General features: G+C 39.8%; 1 protein-coding gene across 2 annotated transcripts; it reads right to left on the bottom strand.

Annotated features, from left to right (window-relative positions):
* Window positions 1-985: 985 nt before the first annotated feature.
* Window positions 986-19,223, bottom strand: LOC133424973 (collagen alpha-1(VIII) chain-like). Of its 2 annotated transcripts, XM_061715595.1 has the most exons (5): window positions 19,162-19,223; window positions 18,890-19,028; window positions 6,373-6,546; window positions 4,169-4,463; window positions 986-4,040 (listed from the first exon to the last, which is right to left on the bottom strand). In XM_061715595.1, the coding sequence occupies exons 4-5, from the start codon at window positions 4,458-4,460 to the stop codon at window positions 2,095-2,097; spliced, it is 2,238 nt and encodes a 745-aa protein (XP_061571579.1). In that variant the 5' UTR covers window positions 4,461-4,463; window positions 6,373-6,546; window positions 18,890-19,028; window positions 19,162-19,223; the 3' UTR covers window positions 986-2,094. The 2 variants fall into 2 exon arrangements, with proteins under 2 accessions (XP_061571579.1, XP_061571578.1); XM_061715594.1 differs by lacking the exon at window positions 19,162-19,223 and having other exon boundaries at window positions 18,890-19,070.
* Window positions 19,224-25,099: the final 5,876 nt, after the last annotated feature.

Below are 25,099 nucleotides of genomic sequence, written 5' to 3'. Positions count from 1 at the left end.
TACAGGACTGTCTCAGAAAATTAGAATATTGTGATTTTCTGTAATGCAATTACAAAAACTAAAATGTCATACATTCTGGATTCATTACAAATCAACTGAAATATTGCAAGCCTTTTATTATTTTAATATTGCTGATCATGGTTTACAGCTTAAGAAAACTCAAATATTCTATCTAAAAAAATTTGAATATTCCGGGAATCTTAATCTTAAACTGTAAACCATAATCAGCAATATAAAAATAATAAAAGGCTTGCAATATTTCAGTTGATTTGTAATGAATCCAGAATGTATGACATTTTTGTTTTTTTTAATTGCATTACAGAAAATAAAGAACTTTATCACAATATTCTAATTTTCTGAGACAGTCCTGTATATTCTATGTGGTCTCTTTAACATACTTTTCATTTTATGCCAACTGCTGTACTGATGGCATACAAAAACAAATACAACTTAATGGAGATTTGAACCCTGTGCCCTTCAGCTGCAACTATTTGTTCTTATACTGAAGTACTTCTTTATACAAACAGGCACCTTCTTAAGCAGCTTTTCAATATTTATATTGCTGGACTTTAAAATTGGGTCTCCAACTAGTTACCCTTTAAAGAAAGCATCAGAGGGGAATTGAACCTACATCTTCACATATTCTAACCTGTCATCCATCAGCCTGAGCTTCTTGCCATTGGAGGAACTTGACATCATCAAGAACTTATGAAACTCTGCAACAGACCAGGCTATTCAGTCATTCATTAACTAACTCACTTGTCTGTTGACATGCACTATTTTAAAAATACACTATTTTAAAACTTTAGACTCTTCAATTAATGGCCTGGTGTGTTTCGGGTTTTTTCGGGTTTATTGTCGGGTTTTTTATCTTATACAAAATTGTATTTGTGGATGACCATTATATTTGCAAATCTCACTGAAAATGTAAAAAAAAAAAAAATGTATCAGAGTTCAGCTCAAGTATGATGACAATAAATCAACATTTATTTTTGTATTCTTTTATTAAACCGATATATATATATATGTAAAAATTCACATACTTTGGACACAGTTTCCATCTACCTCTGTGCACCATTGTCTGACAAAGAAAAACTAAAGGAAAACAAAGAATAACTCTTCAAAATGGAACATCCACAATTTGAAAACAAAAAACAAAGCAAAAACATTGCTATGAAAGTGCGTAATTGTATGTAATTAGCATGTTTGAAGGTTTTTTCTTTTGCTACAGCTTGTGTGTGTTTTAGAGCATTTTCCAATGAATTATCTCATTTACGTTTCAACAAAAAAAGCAAGATCCAAGTAATCAGTAGTCAAGAATATAAATTACAAAAAGTATCAACAAACTGCCAAAAACCTAGTTTCCATATTAAAAAAACAAAACAAATCAAAGAAGACAAATTGTTCACTTTCCAAATTGTGGGAACAACTGCACAGCATTTTTTTCTTGGTCCTTTATGACTTGAAAGATGGTTGGATAACTTGTAAAATGCTCACTAAGTGTGATTATTTTACAGTCACTTGAATCTGCATTAGAAGATGTGTATGAAGATTTTGTAAGTAATGTAAGAAAACAAACTTATAAAAGAACAATGGTTTCATGTATAAGCCAACTGTCTGTCATAGTTGTAACTAAATGCACCGTATAATGCATTTGATATGTTTTTGTGCTTTGTATAAATGAAAAAGGTGCTAATCTAAAGTGATAGTCTGCAAGATAAAGCTTTTAGGAATGATTCCTGCCATATCATTGACACTGGTATATTGCGTGTGGATGGATACAAGAATAAATGTACAATGTAAACGTTTAAGGAATTATATTGTTTGGTAGTGCTTTTTGATCTTTGGTCCTCCTCAACTAAGAGTCAAGACAAAAATCTTTTCTTCCTACATAGGCTCAAACAGATGTGATGATTGTAATGCGAAGAATAATTCAATTAAATATGTTGCTACGATGCAAAACTATTATTCTGCCGCCATCTAGTGTAAACTGTTTAACTTGGCCTACAATGTACCTTGAGTGTTAAGTAGTTTTACCATCATAATGGTAAACTTTACCATCAATGCGCCGTATTATGAGCATATAAAATTTCATTACATCGAGTATAATAAGTATCCAGAAAATGTAGAGTGGACGTACTGACCGGCATAAAGTCCTGCTGCCTGGTCCGATGGTAGCTGTACATGCACAGTGTCTCCCTTCCGTAATGGGAGTACGGCGCTCCCCGAGGCCTGATCCAGTAAACCCTTTTTATATTCATCATAAGTGTACATTACTGGCTCATTGTTTTTCATCAGTGCTACCCAAACATTACTCCCTTTGCAGTGGACGTGGTAAGCAAAGTAGTAGATGCCTGGTATCCGACAGGTAAAAACACCATTTTGGGGACTGTAGTCCTGATTGCCGTTGTGCAGGAGTTTGTCAAAGATGATGGGAGACCCAACAGGAGGGTATGGAGTTGTAAGCTTTGCTGTGAATGCAGGCATCTCCAGGCTAGCTTCACTAATCTCCCCTCCATTCTTGGGCTTCTTGTAACCTTGGCCATTGTATGGGCCACTGTGTGGCAGGATCTGCACTAGGTCAGGAGATGCAGCAGGTAGTCCTGGAGGACCAGGGGGGCCAGGGGGTCCTTGTTGTCCTGTAAGTCCGGGAGGGCCAATTGGACCTGGGCTACCTTGAGAGCCAACTTGACCAGGGGGTCCTGGGTTTCCCTCACCAGGATAACCAGGGTTTCCTGATGGGCCTGTTTCACCTTTTTGCCCTGGAAGTCCAGGAGGTCCAATCGGTCCTCCTGGTCCGGAAAGTCCAGGAATACCCTGTGGTCCTTGGGGGCCTTTGTCTCCAGGTTCTCCCCCCTCTCCTCTTGGTCCTGATAATCCTGAAGCACCTGGAGCACCAGGTAAACCCCTCATACCGCCTTCTCCCTTAGGACCAGTAGGTCCTTGAAAACCTCTTGGTCCAGGTTGTCCTGACTCCCCTCCTCTGCCAGGCTGTCCTGGAAGACCCGAAGGCCCAATTTGACCCTTTGCTCCTGGATTTCCTCTTTGGCCTCCATCACCATCCTCTCCCTTTTGTCCCGTGAATCCAAGACTACCAGGAGGCCCTATCGGACCTGGCTGACCAGGCATTCCACTAACGCCGGTGGGACCAATGACCCCTGGAAGACCTACATTACCTTTATCTCCTTTTGGGCCAAGTGGTCCTGGAATACCAGCATGTCCTTTATGACCATTTTGGCCAGGAAACCCTGGTTTACCATAACCTGGCAACCCAGGAGGCCCTGATGAACCAGGAAGACCTGGCTCCCCTCTCCCACCTGTGGGCCCTGGTTGACCATTGAAACCATCTTTTCCTGGTTTTCCAATTCCTGGCATGCCTGGTACACCTGGAAGGCCTCTTTCACCAGGTGACCCTACCACCCCTGATTCTCCAGGACCACCAGGTTTTCCTGGTATCCCTGGCTGCCCAGGGAGACCATTAAGGCCAGGTTTACCAATGCCAGGGAGGCCCACTTGTCCAGGGGGACCTTGTGGTCCACCAGGTCCTTTCAAACCTGGAAAACCAGGTAGGCCAACTCCTTTGTCTCCCTTTGGGCCTGACAAACCAGGTAACCCTGGTGGACCTTTTGGGCCAGGCTCTCCTGGTGGGCCTGTCACGCCTGGCAGCCCCAAACCTCCATGCTTTGCGATTCCAGGTAGACCTGAAGGACCTGGGAGTCCCGGAGGCCCGGGGTGTCCAGTTGGCCCTTCACCACCATTTGGACCAAGGTCACCTTTTTGTCCTGGTATTCCAGATCCTCCAGGTTTTCCTGGCATCCCTGGCATACCAGGTTTTCCAATTCCTTTGTAGCCCAGAGGACCAGGGGGTCCTGGCTTTCCCGGCGGACCTGGCAACCCCTGTCCTGGTTGGCCTGGGTTGCCTGATGGTCCTGGGGGGCCTCTTGCTCCTGGTGGACCCTGAATTCCTTGTGGTCCCTCTCGGATAACATCCCCACCAGGAACTGGTTGTGGACCTTTAGATCCTCTTGGGAAAGTTTGCCCTGTAAATAAGAGAAAACAGATGTGAGCAATAAATAATTAATGTATTGTTAACACGTTTGTAATTTTACTTTTCCAATTAGGATTCCCCATCTATGCAATAATGTGTATACAATATATGCGTCCTTACCTTTACCTTTACCATTTCCCAATGGTCTCTGTTTTCCCATTTGCAAAGGTAGTTGAGGAAACTCTTTTCCATACTGAGTCAGCAATGGCCCTTCGTTTCCATAAGATGAGGGTGGCATCTCATTACCCAGAAACTGTTGCTGAGGAAACCCATCACCGTACTGTGGTAAGGCCTGGGGCTGTTGAGGTGGCTGTTTCTGTCCATAATATGCTCCACCATGAGCCAGATGTAACCAACATAGGTGGAAGACTGAGATGAGTTGATAAGCAAAATGAAGTGATGCAGCCACCATTTTCTGTAGCGGAGAAGGAACAAAAGAAAACAATTCCATGTTTGGCTCGTGCTTGATATTTAAAACTGGTTTAATGTCCATTTGAATGGCTCCCAATGAACTATCTCTCACCACACACATACAGATTGTTACTGTATTGTTGTATACTGTAATAATGATGATATAACAAATCCTATGACATCAACTATGACAATACCAAAAAGAAACAAAAACTCCCCATTGCCCACTGCCAGTATTGGAGGAGTTTCCTTTCAGTCTTTCCATCCTCTTGTTTACCTCAAAGTGAGTTACACAGACATGCATCATAATTAGGACACCCAACAGGGAATGGTCTGCTGTGGACATGATCTTCAATGCTGTAAATATGTCTGTACCAGAATGATTTGCCTAGTCCAATTAGCATTTAAAATAGGTACAAATGTTTGCAACATGTTCATTAAAACCAACATGTATGTATGTAGGCACATACGCAAGTATGCAAGTGTGCAAGCATGCATGTGTGGAAGCATGTATGCATGTATGCAAGTATGTATGCAAATATGTATGTATGTATGCTTGCATGCATGCATGCATGTATGCAAGTATGCAAGCATGTACGTATGTATCTATGTATGCAAGTGTGTATGTGTGCATTCATGCAAGTTTGCATGCAAGTATGTATGTCTGCAAGCATGTACAGTATCAACGTATGCAAGTATGTATGAAAGTATGCATGCAAGAGTAGATGCAAGCGTATGCATGTATGTATGTATGTATGCATGTATGTATGCAAGCATGTATGTATATATCTATGTATGCAAGTGTGTATGTGTGCATGTATGCATGCATGGATGTATGCATGTATGCATGCATGTATGAATGCAAGCATGTATGCAAGCATGTTTGTATGTATCTATGTATGCAAGCATGTATGTATGTATCTATGTATGCAAGTGTGTATGTGTACATGCATGTATGTATGCATGCATGGATGTATGCAAGTATGTATGTCTGCAAGCATGTATGAACGTATGCAAGTATGTATGAAAGTATGCATGCAAGTATAGATGCATGTATGTATGTATGCATGTATGCAAATATGCAAGTATTTATGTGCGCAAGGGTGTATGTGTGCAAGTCTGTGTATGTATGCAAGCATGTATGTGTGCATGTATGTGTGCATGTGTGTATGCAAGTGTGTATGTATGTGTGTGTGTGTGTGTGTGTGTGTGTGTGTATATGTCTGTCTGTCTGTCTGTCTGTCTGTCTGTCTGTAGGTGTGTATGTAGGTGTGTATGTATGTAGGTGTGTATGTATGTATGTATGTATGCATGCATACATACGTGCGTATGTGCGTAGACTAGAGGTAGGATTTAATGAACGTATCACTTCTTTCTACTCCTTTTCAAGCATGATGCATTTGGTATTTATTTGGATTCATTAATTATCGTCTACTTTGTTTATGAAGGTACAGTTATTATTTAGACTATTATTGTTCTTTTTTGATTTATTGTTTTTCTGTTTATTTTATTTGTGCTTGTGTTCCAAATAAAAGATATCAAACATAAAGGAGAATGCAAAGATTATGTTTAGTCAGTATTTTGTGTATTTTACTCTTGTAGTTTCAATATAAATCTGTAATTGCGCACATATTTGTTTTAATGTATTTTCTGCTATGAGATTAATATTTTTGTGCATTGTCTATAAGTAAATGCATTTAGCACCCTGAGAGACCACATTAATCAACATGCAATATCTAAGTCCAATAAGAAAAGTAATAAGCTGCGTAAATTCATATTTACCTGAAAAAGTAATTATCCTGTGAAAAAATAAATTGCCTGTCCCCACAAGGAATTACTTTTTTTTTTATTTGACTCTTTCTGTTTTCTATATAATGCATTGCACTTTTTAAGTATGTAGCAAAGCTTCTCACCGGTCAGGTCTTTATGGCATACACCTCTTTCAATCCTTAAGCCACTTTCTCCTTTGATTCCCCTCCTCTTTAGGTTGCTTCTCTGGGTCTCTTCCACATTAGTGAGTTAGGTACGTACGGTATGTACGGGATCCAGGCTGAGATCCACACATCAGGCTGAAGTCCTTTTGGGCCCTGTGAAAAAATTAAATATTGTGTGATGAGCTGTTTTGGAGGTTGGAGCTTGTAACAAGTTCAAGCACTTAAACTGGCTATTTGTTTTCATAGCGGTATGACAAATCTTTGTGAGGAATTGTGAATTAACCAATCTCAATTTAGCATCCAAAGCTGAACATCTGATTATATATTTGCACTTTTGTATTTTTATGTGTGAAAATACCTCATATTAAATCCAAATACAAATATGAATTAAATATATATACAATGTACGTTACCACTTATTTGAACGGTGACTTAACAACCCTTACTTTGTGACCTACAATGTTACTATGGCTTGACTGTATAACTGTTTTAAATTGCTTGAGATTAAAACATTTTCTAAATGTAATGTAATGTAATCACACATAAAATGTATATAGCTGATGCAGCACCATGGACAGAGACAATTACGATGAACGACTGTAATTTCAAATAAGTAATAAGTAGTAATAAGAAGCATGCTTGTGTTGCTAAGGAATTTATGTTAAGATTACAGGCACCAGTCATTTAATGAAGGGTGATTTGGGAGTATTTCTATACCACTTTCCAGTCCTGTTAACTACTCAAAGCACTTACATTATGAGCCAGTCAATTCATACAGCACTCTCTTTATAATGAGCTACACATATTCTGCATACTTGACCCAACATCCTTAATTTGTCTGGATTTGGAAACTTATTGTGGGCATTAGGTGGTCCACGGAAAACCCGTTATTTGCTCCCATATGTAAATATGTGAAATAATCGTAAGAACTATTAGAAGTGCCAAAATTATCAGTAGAAATACTCCAAGAAGAACAATCTCCAACCTTCAGTTGGAAACTGTTTAAAAAACCAAGAGTTTGAACAGAAAAAAGTTCAGCACTAAATCTAAAGAAGATACAAAGAAAGACACAATATGACCAGAGCTTCTGTAACAGACTGCCACCAGAGTGATACCCTTCCTATAACTCATTTCCTTTGCGTGTTTCCTAAAACCACAAAGCTGGAGGCAATTATCTCCACATCTTTGCCACATATGAAAGCTGTAAGACATTGTTCGTCAAGCTTCTTTTGGCAGGGAGCTTTGAAAATTGAACACGATGACAAATATTTGGACAATAAACTGATTGACACCCTTCAAAATCTCCTAGACTTCATAACAATTCAAAGGCACTCAAAATTCAAAAGTTGTTCCCTGCAGATGGAGGAGGAACACATGTTTGGTGAGGAAACAGGGAAATATCCATTAGACGACAATGTTCATGGCTTATGCTCAAAAAGCATATAAAACACTCATCCTTTTGCTTGATACTGTTTTAGCCATGAGTAACAGAGCCGCGGGAGAGATTAAGGACATTTCCTGTTCAAGAATAAAAATACATAATCTGAATATCACATCAGTATTAGGATCACTGTAGTAATTCTGTGGATGAATAAAAATAAGGTCTATACAAAGACTAACCAATAAAAACATACAGTGATGGATAAAACTCCTGTCCTGGCTACTGTTATTGCTGGAGAATTTTATAAGTTTTACACATGACTTGTCAGGATAATTGCATGTTGTTTGTTTTATTATACATTTGCTTGTTATGGAACTTTGATTTAACACTCTTATTCTGTAAACTGGAGTAATAGTGTAGTTTGGAAAACTCGTATTTAAGCTAAAAGGACACCTTGTCCCAGTTTTTAACCATGTCAAACGGTTCACGAGGTACATCATGTGTGAAAGGATCTGACACCATCGCTGACCTTTTTCACCCTTAGATATGCAGTGGAGCAAAATTGCTGATAGAAACCAAGTTTTCTAGTAACCAATATCATCAACTGGCAAGTTGTGTTTAATTGTCAAAAAAATTAAATGAGATGTCTTTTGTATGTGTCTTGTCAAACATACAGAGGTGTCAAAAGTATTCACATTCATTACTCAGGTAGAAGTATAGATACTAGAGTTTAAAAATACTCCTGTAGAAGTTGAAGTATCAACTCAAGTCTTTTACTCAAGTAAAAGTATAAAAGTACTGGTTTCAAAACTACTTAAAGTATAAAAGTAAAAGTAATGTAAGGGGGAAAAAGCCATTAAGGACAAAAGCCATTGAAAATGAATGTATCTTAGTATAATGCAAATATATTAAAGAAGCATATATGTGTACTATTGAGCATTAACATGTGTTTCAGAGAGCAGGAGATATGATGACTAGTTGCCTATAAGTATTGTAATGGTGCAAAAAGTCAAACTTCAGAGGCATGTTATCATTTATCCTAACCTTTATTGGAATGTACATCCAAGTTTAGTTGCAGGAATCTGAGGGAACAGATGTAAGAACAAAACTGGAGAAGAACATCTGAAACAACCACAACCAAATTCACTCTATCCGGATGGAGCAATTTAACTGGATAGTTTTTTTTAAAGGCTGAAATGAAATAGAGTAACGAGGCTGTTTTTAAAATGTAAGGAGTAAAAAGTACAGATAATTGTGTGAAAATGTAAGGAGTAAAAGTAAAAAGTTGTCTGAAAAATAATTACTCCAGTGAAGTATAGATAACCAAAATTTCTACTTAAGTAAGGTAACGAAGTATTTGTACTTCGTTACTTGACTCCTCTGCAAACATAGACCAACATCTGGCTCATCAATGACATAAAATATACCAGTATTCTAAACAATATTTGGAATTTTACAATTTCCTGTGAAATAATTTAGACATATTAATGACATGTTCTATACTTGTGCACATAAACATCAGAGTCAGTTTCCTCCAACCAAAACAAATAAAACCCTGAATACCATGTATGTACTTCCTTTGCTTCAAAACCACAACCTCACCAGCAGCATTTCTGGCTCACCGAGGAAATAGAGATGCTTCCTCGTTGCTTCAATTGACAAAAAAATGAATTTGGCAAAAGATTTAAGTTTACTGTAGGGAAAAAAAGGCCCTCAGGTTTTGAGAGGTCAAACAGTTAAACAACTAAATAATGTATTTGAGATGTTATAACACTAATATGTTGTGAAGAACAATTCATCAGTCATACAATCCTGTTTTACAAGCCATATGTTATATTGTTTGTGCCATTATTTTTTTTACTTCTAGAGGTTGGTCTCTCTTGAATTAAGTGCATCAACAGCACATTTCTTGGTCAGAAATTAGTCAAAACTTGTTGTCCATGACTCAACCAAACCTTAAGCTTCAGATGCTCACAAAACAACGTTTGCTTTTAGAGAGCAAATTTACAGCAATCATACTCCACTTTAAAGTTTCCAGTGGAACGTTGGGCCTCTTCCAAGTGAACGGACATGCAAAGCTTATTTGTTATAATAAAAAGAGGTTTTGATTACAACTTCCATATCATCAGTCATCTTTTGGTTCTCAGACGGAATAATGGGAAATAAATTGGAGTGTCTGAACCACAGACTGAAACTGTGATAAGTGCTAAATTATAAGAACATTACATTTTGATTCTTGATTACGCTGTATGGCGAATAAAGTGACCTCCTGAATCATCTTTTTGTGGTTTATTTCGGTTCTCCATCACACAGACTGTGATTAAGCTCTGGAGTGTTTGCTTCTCTCCTCACCTCTGAGTCATCTGAAAATTTACAGGATCCTCTTTTCTCAACACATCCATCCAAAAAAAAGGAAGACAAAGTGTACACATAGATTTAGGCATGATTTACCTAATTCTAATCTTTAAATCTAGTTTAAACTTTTCCATGGTATATGCCACGTTTAGTTGACAAAGATGACAAAAAACAGCGTAAAGTACAAAAATCTCTATTCTTATAGATGTCAGTTTAAATCAAGCTTTGTAAACTATTCAAATGATCTTCATTCTGAGTAGCGCAACAAACCAAAATAAGGAGCATTGTGCCATTTTTTAGATTCACATAAACTGAGATAAATAGAATAAATATGCTTATTTACCAGTTCATAACATTATTTGATTTGTGCATAAATGCTCAAAAGCCATATTCTTTCTTCACACTGTATAAAAAGCAGAACCTCTTTTCCATAAAACTGTCTGCTCCTATAAGTCAGCCAAAGGTTTCTGCAATCTCAGATCGTCTCTGGGGCTGAAACTAAATATGGTGAAAATTAGTTATTGTATTTCATCGTAGCACCAATTCAGCTGTCTTACAAGTTATGAAAACTATGTTTTTCTTAATAAGTCCCCTTTAATTACATTATTAACATAATTACAATGAAAAATATGAACCTTTAGCATAACATAATCAGCTGGTAACATCATGCTAAGAGTAGCCAAACCTTTTTCTCAGCCCCGATCATAGTTTGAAGATAATTTTGTAAAAACCAAACAACAATAAAGCAAGAACTGATGATTAAAAGGCACTGGACACAAGGTATATTGCTCTTTTACTAGTTTTTAATAAGATGTGTGTGTCGAGCAAGGAGGATTAGGCTTCTCCAAGCAGACAGTGTAAAATAGTAGTAAAGAGGAAGTATGTTTTAAAAAATAAGCTTAGCGATGACGATGAACATGCCTGTCTGAACTAAGTTGGGATGTTGTTGAGACCGGAACACTGTCAAACTTAACTTGGTGATAACTCAGTTATTTTTGGTTCAGCTTGACTACAGACCCATTTAAACTTTTTAAGCTTAACATCGATGGGTAAGATATAAATGCGTACAAAATGTGCCATAAAACAAGGAAACATCTCAGCAAAACAGCATTTCCTCCTTGTTTCCTCTGTCGTCTTCTTCTCACTTGGGCCAAAACTCTTAAATCACACACACGGACAAGTTAAAGTTGTAGGTGGTGATATTTGAGAAACATTTTACTATGTATCTTCTTCTTTCAGATAGTTATTTTTTTCTAATAAGCATCTTATTTTTGTGGTTATTTGATGGTGTAGTGTCATCAATACATCTACAAAAGCTCAAGCTAGAGGAAACGCCTTCACATGAGGCATGTCCTAATTATTTGACACATTTTTAAGAAAAAAAAAAAAAAAAGCAAGATATGCTTCTTATTGTAAGACATCCGGTTGGATTCCTCTTGAAAAGTGGTCACATCATAAATCACGTTTTTGGCTGCAGCTTTGACATCTACTGATCCCAAATGTGCAAAATTGAAACGGTTTGCTTTCATTTCTGGAGAAAGTTTTACATTAAACCACACATAACAATATACAAAAAGATTATGGGTGAGGCAGTTTTCTTTTTCTTTTCCTTTGGCCAGTTGCAAGTCCTATGCACACAGACGGACAACAAAACACACTTTCAAATCATCACCCGTGTTAAGGTTAAATGGGTTAAAAGAGGGGAGTAATAAACATTTGTCCTCCATGCCTAAGCAATAAAATTCCAAGTTTCAGTCCAATCAGATTCCCATTCATGTTTTATGCATAACCTCCAAATTGATAATAATTCTACACACACCTCCACTTCTCTGGCTTGACATAAATCCCATGCAGCAAAGGCCTCCCTGCCAACACATACAACCGCAGCTGGCCATGTTTGGTGATGAGCCACAAGTCTTTTATCACCTCCACTTTGGCTTTGAAAATAATCACATTTCCATTCCTCCTCTGTTTTCTCCTGCTGAGAGATTCCAGATGGGGGGACTCTATTGCTTGATAAACAAACGGCAAAGGAGCAGAGGCACAACGATGCTCAGGAGCAGGGGTGCCAGTTTTAACTGCTGGCAGTCAGGCTGGCTGTTATGTCTCCAACAGACTACAGACGGTTCTCCTGTTCTAATAAGGAAAAGACGAAATGTAGACATTTTGGGTCAGGATAAAAGGCATTTCAAGGGTTTTTTTCTGATGTGTCTGGAAAAGCAGTGACATTTTGTTCATGATTAAATTCTAAAAAAAAGGAAAAAAAAAACGCACATAAGTTTTCCATAGTTTTTATGAGAATAACATTTCAGCAGTTTATACCCCAGGAGGTATTTTTATGGAGAAAACAAGCCCCCAAAAGCACTACTTTACTTTCAAATAACGCATGCGCTCACAAAGGAATGCAACAATCAGCTGACAGCAGCATGATCACGCGCCAAGACAACATCTGGGGAATGCACCTGTGTGCGGGTGTACGTGTGACTATTTGCATGGCTCTGTGTGAGCTGTTGCCCGTTACTACTTTATCTTTAAAACACACCACAGCCACAGTGGATCTCTCGGGCAGCAATTTGTGCTCACAGTGCAGGTGTGTTTGGTGTTTTTGCTGGCAGCAGTCGTAAGAGGTTATTTCAGAAATGTTCATCATTTTCACCAGTGGACACAAAATGAACAGCAGGTACAAAGTTCTGAAAATATACCCCTTCACCTTGTCTTCAAATGACCAATAACAATGTAAAAAGAGCTGGAAGGGATATCAAGAGAGGGCGCCAAAGCCAATTCTTTTTCAATGAATTTACCTGTTTTTCCTTTGGACGGGATGGAGAACAATATGTGCTTCTAATGGCAAGAAAACGCCTGATTATTCAGAGAAAATTAGAATTTTAGTCTAATCTAATTTTTTGTAATTACAACTAGATGCTGGTTTTCTGTATCAGAATTAATTTCCATCTGTAACCCACAGAGCAGTAAGACTTTCTCTCCCCATTCTTCACAAGCCACAGTCATATTTATCACAGTCTGGACCTGATGCTGTTTTTCTTCTCTGCATTCACCGCCTTTCCCATGTCTGTGCAGGTGATTTACATTGGCTAAATCGTCAAAGCTTTTATCACCTTTCCCTTAATTCTTACTTTTCCTTATAAGAAGGGGACACGAATACGGTTCTTCTCACTGCAGGTTGAAAAATGGGTTAAAAAGTTTGCACAAGAGTTACCTCCGCACCACTTCCATGCCACTTTCAGGATATTTTATCTCCTGATTTAGCTCTTTGCAGAGTGAGGCCTCGCTGCACCCTTGGTAATACATTTGAACTGTTTCTTCAAATAAGCAACCAATGTAAAGAAGCAGCAGTCGGGGGGTTTGAGTGGCTTCTCACACGTACTGTATATATGCATGCAGATAAAATACACTTCCACCTCTTTATCCTTCAGACGAATGCATACAATCCGTCAGTCTGACCTCTTCACCTATTTCAATGACTGACTGAATGACTGACTCCCTCTCCTTTCTTGGAAATGCAGTTCACCAAATGTCTGGCCACAGTTTTTATCTCAGGCTAAGATCACAATGGGAGGAGAATTATTTTCCTATTAGCTTCTCAGTTCTGTCAAAACAGAAGATCAGATTTCTGTGGAAAGCAGATAATAGCTGCTCAGAATTCAAGTTTTTTTTATTTTTTATAAAAGAAATGTATATAATTTTGCTTTTATTCATTTAAATAGCGCTTTTTTTCACCATGTCCCACTACCATGCACAGCAGGAAGGAAACACTTCGGGCTTTTCAGACTTTTCCAAGCTTTTAGTATGAGCAGCAGATTAATCCAAGTCTCTACCTGAAGGCCATGTGGTTGTCTCTATTTTTTTTTCCTTGCTCTCTTTCGTATTTGCACTGGCTCTCAGATGGGAAACTCTCCTTAGTAAATTAATATTTTCATAAGCAATAACAATGAGTTGACATTAACCAGGTATGATGACTTTGCTTGAACCACAGACTCCACTGGGGAAATCTGCAGTTTCCAGCTGCATAAACATATCTCATATATTTTGCAAAATATGAAATGAGCAAGGGCCACATCAGGTCTCCAATCTTGTTTTTCTGACCCTTAAAAAAAAAAATCAAAGGAAAAAATCAGGGCATATGGAAATGTGGCATTAAAGTTTGTTGAATCTGATATAAAGCATGCTGTGACCAGATGTTGCAGGATGTAAATAATGAGATAGATGATGCATCAGTGACACAAATAAGCCCTAGGATTGATCAAAACACTCACTCAGGAATGTAAAGAAAAGAGATACGGCAGAAACTGTAATAAAATGAAATCCATAACTGCTGGCTGCTGGTGCTGAAGATGAGCGTGATGGATGTTTATCTAATGTCTAAATCGAACAGCCAAACAAAAGACATTCTAGAAAGTTGCATTGTCCCACCAACAAGCCCATTTGACATCCAATTACATCCTTCTTCACTTGTGATATCTGACAAAGAAAATGTACGCATGGACAAAAAGAGAGGAATTAATTTTTTAGGAAACTCCTCACTGCATTTTTACAGACTTAGCTGGAGCCCAAAAGAGTGTTCTTTCCAACTTGACCTCAAAAACCCAGCCGAGTCTTCAGAGTAAGACGGTGCCGTTGCACATTTCTTGAGCATTGCAGACACACATGATCATCCAGCAGCGAGCCTGTTCTTTATCACCTGTGAACGAGCCTGCGCTGGAAGATTGGCAGGGTGGCAGTGGTTCAGGGGATCCTGTTTCAACACCAGAGGGAACCCATTGTTTTCAAATTAGTTTTGCCTTTGACGCCAAGCTTTGGGTGTCTTGATTGCACAGGAGTTGACTTTCATCCTTACTTGCAACTTCTGAGCCGGGGGTTAGAAAAAGCTCGTTATTTTAAAAATAATAAAGCTTTTTCATTGAATTGTGGCTTTTGAGTGATATGTGGTGAACATTTGCGAGCTGAGAACTGTTGGGGCCGTACAACACAGCTCAACCCTCTCAAACCGTCATGAAACTTAACCTCTTAGTTACAACATTTGGTAAAACTGTCACGAAAGATCCAAAGCAGTCTAAACGTACCAAACCAATTGCAGTGGGTCAGGAGGAGTTTTTATCCCATGACTCATACAATCCAGGAGCCATGATTAAAAAAAGATGGCTGGAGAGCTGCTAATGAAACCTTGGATCAACAAGTTTTTCCTGAAAAACCCAACAACAGTCATTTCCACTTTGCTCTTACTCCACTGCTCAACATTTTGGACGCCTTATATCGAGACTAGTCTGGCTGGCAATCTGCCTCCGTCACATGCTTTGTTTCTCTGACTGGTTGTCTCCCTATCAAATGGCATTTCCAGGCAGCAGTTACTTCTGCATCCATAGTGACTGCTCCCTGGAAACTAAAAGCCGAATCCAGAGGAACCAGACTAATTATTTACATTGAAGATAAAAAGAGTCGGGATGATTGGCCGGTCGTTCAGCAAATAAAACTCTTCTATTCGCTTTCATTTTCTCTCAGTTTTATGTTTTGAAACATAAACCTCTCGGTTAGGAATTGCTTTTATAAGTTGGGGTTTACCGTAAACAGACCCTTTTGCAACATCTGCCAGATGTTTCCAGTCTCCTTTTCTCTTTGTTTCCAGGTGATCGGCTTCAACTGCTCAGGACGTAAAAGTTATGCAGACAAAAGAAAAACTCCCAACCTGAAAACTATGTTCTAGGAGTTTTTACACGAATATGACTATGTCGTGTGATTTGTATGTGATTCTTACCACAAGCCTGGCCTGCTGTGCTGTTTGTCATAGGTTTCCAGAAACGTTAAACATATTATTCTGTAACTGGGGCTACAAAAACCGCAAAAGATTTCTAACATCGTGAGATTAGAACTTTTCCAATATAAACACCCAGTACATCACAAACACAATGCGAGCAGGCACATGAAACTTTCCAGATGAGGAGTAATTGGTGTAATTTAGAGGCTGGGAGTTGCCTAACACTTAAAAATGACCACGTGATGATTAGATGTTGGACTGAGAGAGGGTCTTTTTGGGTTTACTGCTAAAAGTTTCACTTTGGAGATGATCTACGCAGAGGATGCTGTAAATCTCCCTCACGCACAGATGCCTACAATTTGTCACCTATATAGACACACTCCATTTTATTGATTTTTTCAGTTTCTCGAGTTTATAAGGTGCCATAAAGTGCATCATAACTTTACGTGATATGATGGGAATTCAGAGAAAGTGGATGTGACACAGTTACGCCATAAAAAATGCTATTTGGAGTAAAAAATATGATCCTCCCTTTCCTTAATGTCCAGATGTTTTCGCAGTGGAGTATTTACGACAGATAATAAGAACTAAAACTCTGTTTATTTATAATTTTAAATATGAAATTCTTTGTAGTAAATCAAAAAAAACCCCATGATGCTGAGAAAACAATGCTACCACTCGTGGGAGGCAAAATGAGTAAACTTGCATCACAGTGTCATCTTAATTTACTCACAGAATGACCTTTTTAATGTATCTTCTTTATTTTTGTCTAGATTAAAGATGGAGTAGGGACACATAGTGAAATAGCCTAATGAATCTCTGAGGCTGCAGCAAGTCTACACAGTAGCAAGAGGATGTTTGAACACATGGCCTCAAATCACAGGCTGCAGCTGCGGGAGCAAGAAACACATTCCCTCCGAGCTGCGTAAACACTTCCTGTTCAGTAGGTGAGAACGGCGAAGGATAATACGAGAAAAAGAGTCAGAGGACTTCAACAGAATAACTGATTCAAACGTACAGCTTGATCTGGTCTCCTTGCAAAGCTTAGAGAGAGCAAAACAGGTTCAGTTTCTCCACAACAAAGAAAATCAAAGCCAGGGAGACATGGAAGAACATCCTGTTGCATGATACGTCATCTGAGATAAATTATCAACTGCAAAGCATAGCACACTGGCTCCATGTATGAAAGTAGATACCTTGAACTATCAAACTATTTCATAAAAAGTCCTGAAGTTTAAAAACCCTTACAAATGTTCTGCATCCATATGAAATGCTTCAGACAAAGATATCGTATGATACAATAAAAACCCGAGCAGACTTTACAGAGACATTCGGATATCTGCCGAAATATATTTCATCACATTTCAAACCTGCTGTCAATTGAATAATATTACCAGGCTGCACTTAGTAAGACGTGGGAAAGGTAAAGCCTATCTGGGTCTAGGGTTAGATTAGGTCACCCTCAGGCTCTTGGCTGCATCCTCAAACACACAGTTCTTCTGAAGGAACTGTGTTTGTGAAATCCTGCTTCAAACGGATTCAGTCCCTTGACCCCCTTGACCCCAAACACAAGGGAAATGCAAACAGCTCTGAGGTTTTAGCTTCTCAACTAATTCTCTCTCTTTTTCTTTCTGTCAAAACCAAACAGTTCTAGAAAAAACAAAGCAAACACGCATGATACTATTATGGATAGTTAATTACTTTCTATTGTATTTGTTTTTTCTTTTCTTTTTGGACTTCTTCACATCTGCAGAAGGGTATTGTGTGTTACTCCCAATCCCGCTGTTCAGCACTAACTGACAAATTCCATAACAACATTTTATGGATGCCGGCGGTCTTTCCAGTGCATTCAAGGATCACTCTGGGAATGTTAAGGTAATCACAAAATATCTATAGCCACAACTACTATAGCTGCTTTGAACCCCATTTCCCATAAGTGAGTTTCCTCACTGAAAAGAGGACAAATATGAAAGGTTTGGGTTTATTTTCAATGCAGTTATAAGCTACAAGAAAAAAAAATAGCTCCATCTACAGAAAAGGCAAGTTTTTGCTACTTCAGTTAGGTTTCATTTAAAAACTGTTGAGGAGCTATAGAAAAAGTCAGGTCTGCAAAGCTCTTTAGCTGCAAGCAAGTTCAGAAGGCATCAAACTCATATCTGGTTTTATGCTGCCATCAGTACAAGAGGGTGCTGGTCCAACGACGTCGTCTCAGAGACGTTTACTTCCTTCGTTACACCTGAGTGGCTGTGAAGTGGGGATTCATCAACTATATTCAGAAAAAGGGGCGAAATCCTGCTAAATCTGTCTGATTTGGAGCTTCTGTTCAGTACCCATAGATGAAAGACCAAAACCTTTTATGAAATTGAGACAAAGATTAAAAATGGAAAGAATGACTCACCTCTCAGAGGCTGCGCTCTGACAGAAAGTCTAATTCCAAGTGATTTTAAAGCCGTTTTCTCTTGTTTATAGAGACATTTAAAACTATGAGGCTTAAAACCCAATTCTCTTCTTCCTCACACTCAGCGACAAAGAAGTCTACATTTTTCCTGCTATGCTGAGAAATATGCAACTTAGTAACCCACAATACCAAAGCAGACCATTAACTCGTGCTAAATCCTGTGAACTTGCTGTGCACAGCATTTATTTTAACAAGCTTCAGCCCGAGTTATTCTTCCCAGGTGTATCTTGGGGATTTTCCTCCCTTTCTTTGAATGCATTGGGTAAACTGTAAAAATATTGTCTGCAGAAACCTTTGTCAGCAGAAGCTTCACAGCAGTGAGCTCTGCAAGGTAGGATGCCCGATGAAACATTTACTTTGCCTCTTTCTTCATGTAAGAGGGGAACAATTCAGTCTATGCACAACAATAGAAAATTACAGAAAAACACATGTAACTTTAAGCTTAACCATACCTACAGAGTAATGCCAAAATGGTAGTCATACCAATCAAAATATCATGAAATCCTGCTGTGCAAGCAGTGACAAATCCTACCTTTGAGTGCTGTTGCTGCAGAGTGCGTGTATCACAGAGTTTTGAGGAGTTAGGGACAGACGCTGTACTGCAGCCCTGGTGAAGCCTTGGCTTTTATCGACCGGCGGGCGGAGCTGAACAAGCTCAGAGAAAAGCAGCGCTGGACGTGTGCATGTGAGACACAGAGGGAGGAAAACAAGATCTGTGTGAGAGAGAGAAACCACCTCTGGAACTTTATGTTTGCAGCATTAGGGGTTATAGAGAGAAAAGTGAGAGGAAAGAGAAAACCTCACCAGCTGCGCAACAATATATCACAAGGAGGAAGATTCTCGTTTGACTTGGACCTCTCTGTGCATTCTTTGCATGCAGAATGATTTAAGGGCAGGGTCTTAATTTGGTTAGCCAGCGTTTACTGAGGTCAAATTCTAGCTGGGAGGGGAGGGCTTTTGTGGCAACTACAGTATAAGCATAGTAGTTGATAAAACCACTCCAAAACTGGGCTCATTTACACATTGCTGACATTGATCCAATTTAGATTTTGACCAGGATGCAAAGATACATTGAAAAGATAACAGTCTGTTTCCCTTATATTTAACCTAGCTTTCTGCTCAGTTTTGCTTTCAAACTCCAGCGGAAGAGCACTTCAAATCCTGTCTGGGGTTTGTTTCTCATAGTGTGAACATGCACAGTTGTTTGTTTAATTTGTCTCTCTTTGGCCTTGTGATGGACTGACAGACTGACTGACTGACGGACTGACGGCCTGTCCACGGTGTACTCCGTCTCTCACCTGGAATAGACTCCAACCTTCCCCTGACCCTGTACGGGATGAAGCAGATGTAGAAAATGGACTGATGGATGAAGTATAAATGATAAAGCCAATGCTCCTGGGCTTTTGGTGTAGCCAGCAGATATCTGGATATCCAGACAAAGACTTTCTGTTCTGTTTGCTCTCCACATGACTGTTCAAATGCATCCAACTAAAGCCCGCTCAAATGTGATTAATCTTTACTACTCTGACTACAAACAGACTACTTATGCAAACCAGGACATTTTGGAAACAACATTCTAGTCTTTGGACTGCATATTCTGCATATTCTTTGCATGACTAAACTACATTTTATGATAAGCCATTACAATCCAGTCTCCATCGAATGTGGACTAACCCTGGGCTGGGGTTGCAGAAATGTAATGATTCAGTAACACCATTTCTACTACATAGAGTCCTCAGAGTGCTTTGGTATGAAATCCATCACAAGATGGATGTTCGTGCCATGGAAGGAGCACTTTTCTCCTTAAATACCAGAGAAATTCAAGATGGAACAGCAAATGAGAGAAGCCAAACTATGTTAAGCTAAGTTAAGGCAGCCCTGGGCTTCTCAGATTTGCCCTCCCATGTAACTTTTCCCCAGCACATTTGGTGTAAAAAAGCTGAAAATATTTCACTTTTGTCCAAATACTTCACCATGCGAAAGCAGCAACCAAAGGCCGAGGGCAGAACAAGCACACTCTGAACAGCTGGTTCAAATTTAAGGAATTATTCCTTGTGCTTTAGGTCGTGTTGCTATTTTGGTTCTTTAACGTGTTCTCGTGCAGGAATTGCTTAGTTGCTCAGTGGAAATTTGTGCTTGTTAAAGTTGTTTGGAATATAAATGACTTTAGGTTTGTCAGTTTTTATTTATGTATTTATTATTAGGGTTAAATTAACCTGTCCATTGATCATCTTACAGTGATAACTTTAAGTCCATACATCAGGGTCTCTCTCCCCAACAGAAAAAAAAGTCTGCGGCATGGAAATACTGACCTCATACCTGCCTGCATGCAGAAATCCTGTTCATGGCGTTATTAGCCTTTATCTTAGATCTTAAGGCCAAGTTGCTGAAGCACCATGAAAAGCTCCGGCAACCTTGGCAATTACTTTTATTACTTCATGTTTCCTGTTCCTCAATCAGTTTCCTTTCATCTGGGGTTGGAAACACAGTCACAAGTAATACTGACAAGTGTAACATGAATTAGATTTTTGTTTAGTATCTAGTCTGTGCACTCTCTAAAAAACTGTGATCTGGGATTAATGACTGAGGCCCACACAAGACACCCACACTGTTTTCTCAAGTTTATATAATGAAACAATTGGCAATCTTTTGCATCTGCAAAATCAGAAACACATTCTCTCAAACATCTGCAGGTTTTTCCTAATGCTGCTGCATCTTAGAAACTGTTTCCATATGATTGACTGAAATGTTATTAATCCAGCGACTATGAAAATAATTTGTTGGCAAGAACAAATCTTGTCGAGAATTTGGCGAAACCGGTTCCAAAAACCCATAACAGAAGATTGAACTGAGGAGAACAGAATTTACCCTCTGGAAGCCATAGTAGACCAGTGTTTTGTGTACTGATGTAGCCTTCAGCTACACTGGCACATGAAACACTGGCCAGGGCGGGGCTCTGTGTCAAGAATTTTGACTCTGGACTTAATAGGATTTATTGGAGGAGGCACAGAAGTAAAATAAAATGGGCTGTGAAAACTATTATAGCTGGCAGTCTAAATGTTGCATTTACAAACTGGACAAAATCCAAGCTGTATTTTTTCCCCTTTTTAGCAAAGGGTAAATAGCACAGTACAGGAATTTGGGTACAAATATTAAGCAAATTAAAAAAATGACACTGAAATTAGGAAAAAAAAACATGCAGGCAATACTGCATTCCCCCCTAATGCCTTCATTAAGAGTGCAAGGTGCAGGCAAGTGCTGCTAGTTATTAGTGCTTGAAGTGGTCATCAGTGGCCGTGCACAGCTCCATAAAAGCAGGCTTTTTGCCAGTCTGAACCATTAAAGTAGGTTTTGACCCAATGCCTAGATGGAAAGACATAAGTAGTGGTAATTACAGAAGCAATTGCTGCTGCACATCCTTCTGGAAAGTTATTAAACCATCTCAAACAATTTGTACCTCAATTTCCTTAACTAAGAAAAAATATTCACAAGTACAAAAGCATTCAAGACTGTTGCCAGTGTTCCCAGGAGTGGACTTTCCAGTGAACTGATTTCAAGGTCAGGCAGTGCAATACTCAAAGGAATAAAAACAGAGCTACATCTCAGATCCTGCAGACCTACAGTCAATGACAGCACAATTAGAAAAACAACCAAACAAATATGGTTTGTTTAAAAGTGTCACCAGGAGAATGCTTATTCTTTTCCCGCATGACTGAGGTTTACAAAGCAGCATCTGAACAAATACACATGACTTCGGGACACAACATGTGAACAACATATGAACTGATGAGACCAAAGTTTGAGATTTTTGGCCTTAATTGCCAACACTACATTTGAGGAAAGCCAAATGCAGCATTTCAGAAGAACCACATGAGCCGTGAGTGAGTGAATGAGTCGAATGTGAGCTCGTGTGTGTGTGTGTGTGTATGTATATGATCATGCGTGTGTGTGTGTGTGTGTGTGTGTGTGTGTGTGTGTGTGTGTGTGTGTGTGTATATGCATGTGACTAAGTGACTATGTGTGTGTGTGTGTGTGTGTGTGTGTGTGTAATAAACCAAACAAAGCTCCACCTGAAGTGTATCTATAGTGGGGGAGGGGGGGAGCAACCCCGCCACCCGCGAGACCAGAGGCCGACACGGAAGAGCCCGGAACCCAGGCCACCGGCAACCCCACAGAGGGGAGAAGTAGGAGGGAGGCAACCCACCGCCTGCGAGCCCCCCCCCCCGGCGGCAGCCAAGGGGGCCCGCGGGCGGGGCCCCCACGGCGCGGGAAGAAGCAGCCAGGGATCCCGCGGCGGCGGACCGCGACCCAGGCAATCCCCGGCCACCCGGTCCGGGCCGGACACGCGGCCAGGAGGCCCTCACCCTTCAGGCCAACGACCCCCACCCGGCAGGGGGCCAGCCTGCCCGGAGAGACAGAGCCGCCCCGGCCGCCGACGCGGGCAGGCGCACCCGCCCCCCACGAAAGTGGCCCTCCAAGACCAGAGGGGCGCCCCGCCGCGGAGGCAGCGGGGGGGACCGGAGACGGGCCCGGAGAGAGGGAACCCCCCAACAAGGCGACACCCTTGCAGGCCCGACAACAGAGGGCCCCAGACCCAGGCATCCCATTCATTCATCCATTCAACTATCCGATATCTATACTAATAATAATATGATATACTATACATAATAATAATACTAATAATAATAATAATAATAATAACCATCTTTGTATAATATAATATTGATAAATTATTAAGTTTTGATGTCCTGCCAATGGAGGCCCAAATCCTCCATGGCAGGACCCTTCCATACCGCATTCTCACCGACACAGACACACAATCACGCACCATTTCCCCCTCCCCGGGGGGGTCCAGCACCGCCAGAAGGCACCCCAGGCTGCACGGCGAGCCCCGCCAGGCCCGGGTATCCCGACCCACCTATCCCAGGCCGGTGAGGGAGCGCGGGTGATGTGGGACCCCCTCCCGCCCCTGGTGTTGAGTGCATGTGATTAATACACATTATTTCCAATGGACGTCCACACAATCTCTGCGCGTATCTCAGCTTGCCTCTCTGACCTGTCTGCATGGATGAAGAATCACCACCTTCAACTTAACACTTAACAACAACTTGACAACTTAACATGTTAACAATTTAACACTCACAAAGGTTACACAGAACCTGGGTGTCATGTTTGATGACCAGTTATCCTTCCCTGACCACATTGCCTAAGTCCTGTCACTTTGCACTCTACAAAATACAAAAAACATATACCTCCCTGACTATATGTAACTTAACTCCTGGTACAGGTTATATCCTGCCGTGATTACTGCAATCACCGCCTCGTAAATGATCTGAAGCAATGTTGTAAAGAAGAAGGAGCCAAAAGCCAAAAAAGAAAACAAACACTTCTAGTTATTGCTGCTAAAATGGATCTAATTGAAGCATGGGAGTACTTTGGATGCACAGGTTGATGTTAATGCACTTGTACATGATCTGTTTTACAAATAAATAAAATCACAGGGATGAGATGTTTTGATTTATGAATCTTCTTTTTGTACTTTGCGGCAAGTTCTTTTCAGACTTCCATTCAGTTTTCAACAGATGCGGCTTCTGACTGTAGTTACATGATGTCATTGCATGAAACAATGCAACCTGATATCAGTTACAGCTGTAGTGCATGAATGGTGCTAATGAGGTTGAATGTTGTATACGTTTCCAGTCACAACATTCAAATGGTGAGCAATGTAAAGGCTCGATATCAGCCATCACCGTCTGCAGTACTTCCTCAGAGTGAAACAAGCAATGAAAATTATTCCTGCTGGAATCAGTTAGTTTCTGCTGAGACGAGCTGTTTGCTCTCTTGTGACCACCTCTGAATTTTTCTGTCTGGCTGTTAATCCGGTCGTCTCAGAGCCTGCTTTGAGTTGTGGCTGCAACTTGAATGTTTCCCTACATCTTTGTAGGCTGATTTGGGAGTTTTGGCAGAGGAACTGCAAAGGGGGTTCGGCAGAGGACACATCATCTTTACAAAACATTTAAATAAGGCAAGAAGGCTCTGTTAAAGTTTAAAAATTGAAAAGTAAATAAAGTGGTCCCTATAAAATGACTGCAATTTTTGCGGATTGCTTCATTTATTTATTTTTTACCAAAGAACTGAACCATGTCTTACATTTTTAGCCTAATAAAACATCTACAGGGGTTGCAGAACAATTGTAGGTCCTGTGACTTTAAAAGAACAACTGCCAAGCCACTTTTACTTTTATTTTAGATTAAGGAAATTTAAAACAAACAGGAATCTCTTAGTCGCCAAGTCATGCAATACACACTCCTTGTGTTTTGTTCCCTACTTTACATATGTTTCATTTATTTTATATGAAGCTCCACATGTTTTCATTTACATTTTCATCTGCCTTGGTGGTGGCATTTGAATGTAGTTAAACTGAAAAGCAATGTTTTATGATGCTCTTGGAGAAGCTCATTTATCAAAGTAGACCCAAAAAGATGGTAGTTTTTGATCTGAGGCAAAGACGGCAGGCAGTGCCAGGTAGCAGGAAGCAGATGCTGCTCTGGTGAACTGCAAAGAAACAAAAACATCCATCCATCCACTTTCATTCTGTTCAGGGTTGTTGGGGAATATGTGAATATCTAATATCAAACTCTCTTTCTCAAGTGATATTACATTCTCATTTGTTTAAATAGGCGTGTCTTTATTTGCATGAAAATCTTTTTTTTTTTTTTTCAAAGATTACATTTATACAAGA

This window comes from Cololabis saira, chromosome 24 (assembly GCF_033807715.1).
Source record: "Cololabis saira isolate AMF1-May2022 chromosome 24, fColSai1.1, whole genome shotgun sequence".
NCBI lineage: Eukaryota > Metazoa > Chordata > Actinopteri > Beloniformes > Belonidae > Cololabis > Cololabis saira.
This window is presented reverse-complemented; position numbering and strand designations above follow the sequence as displayed.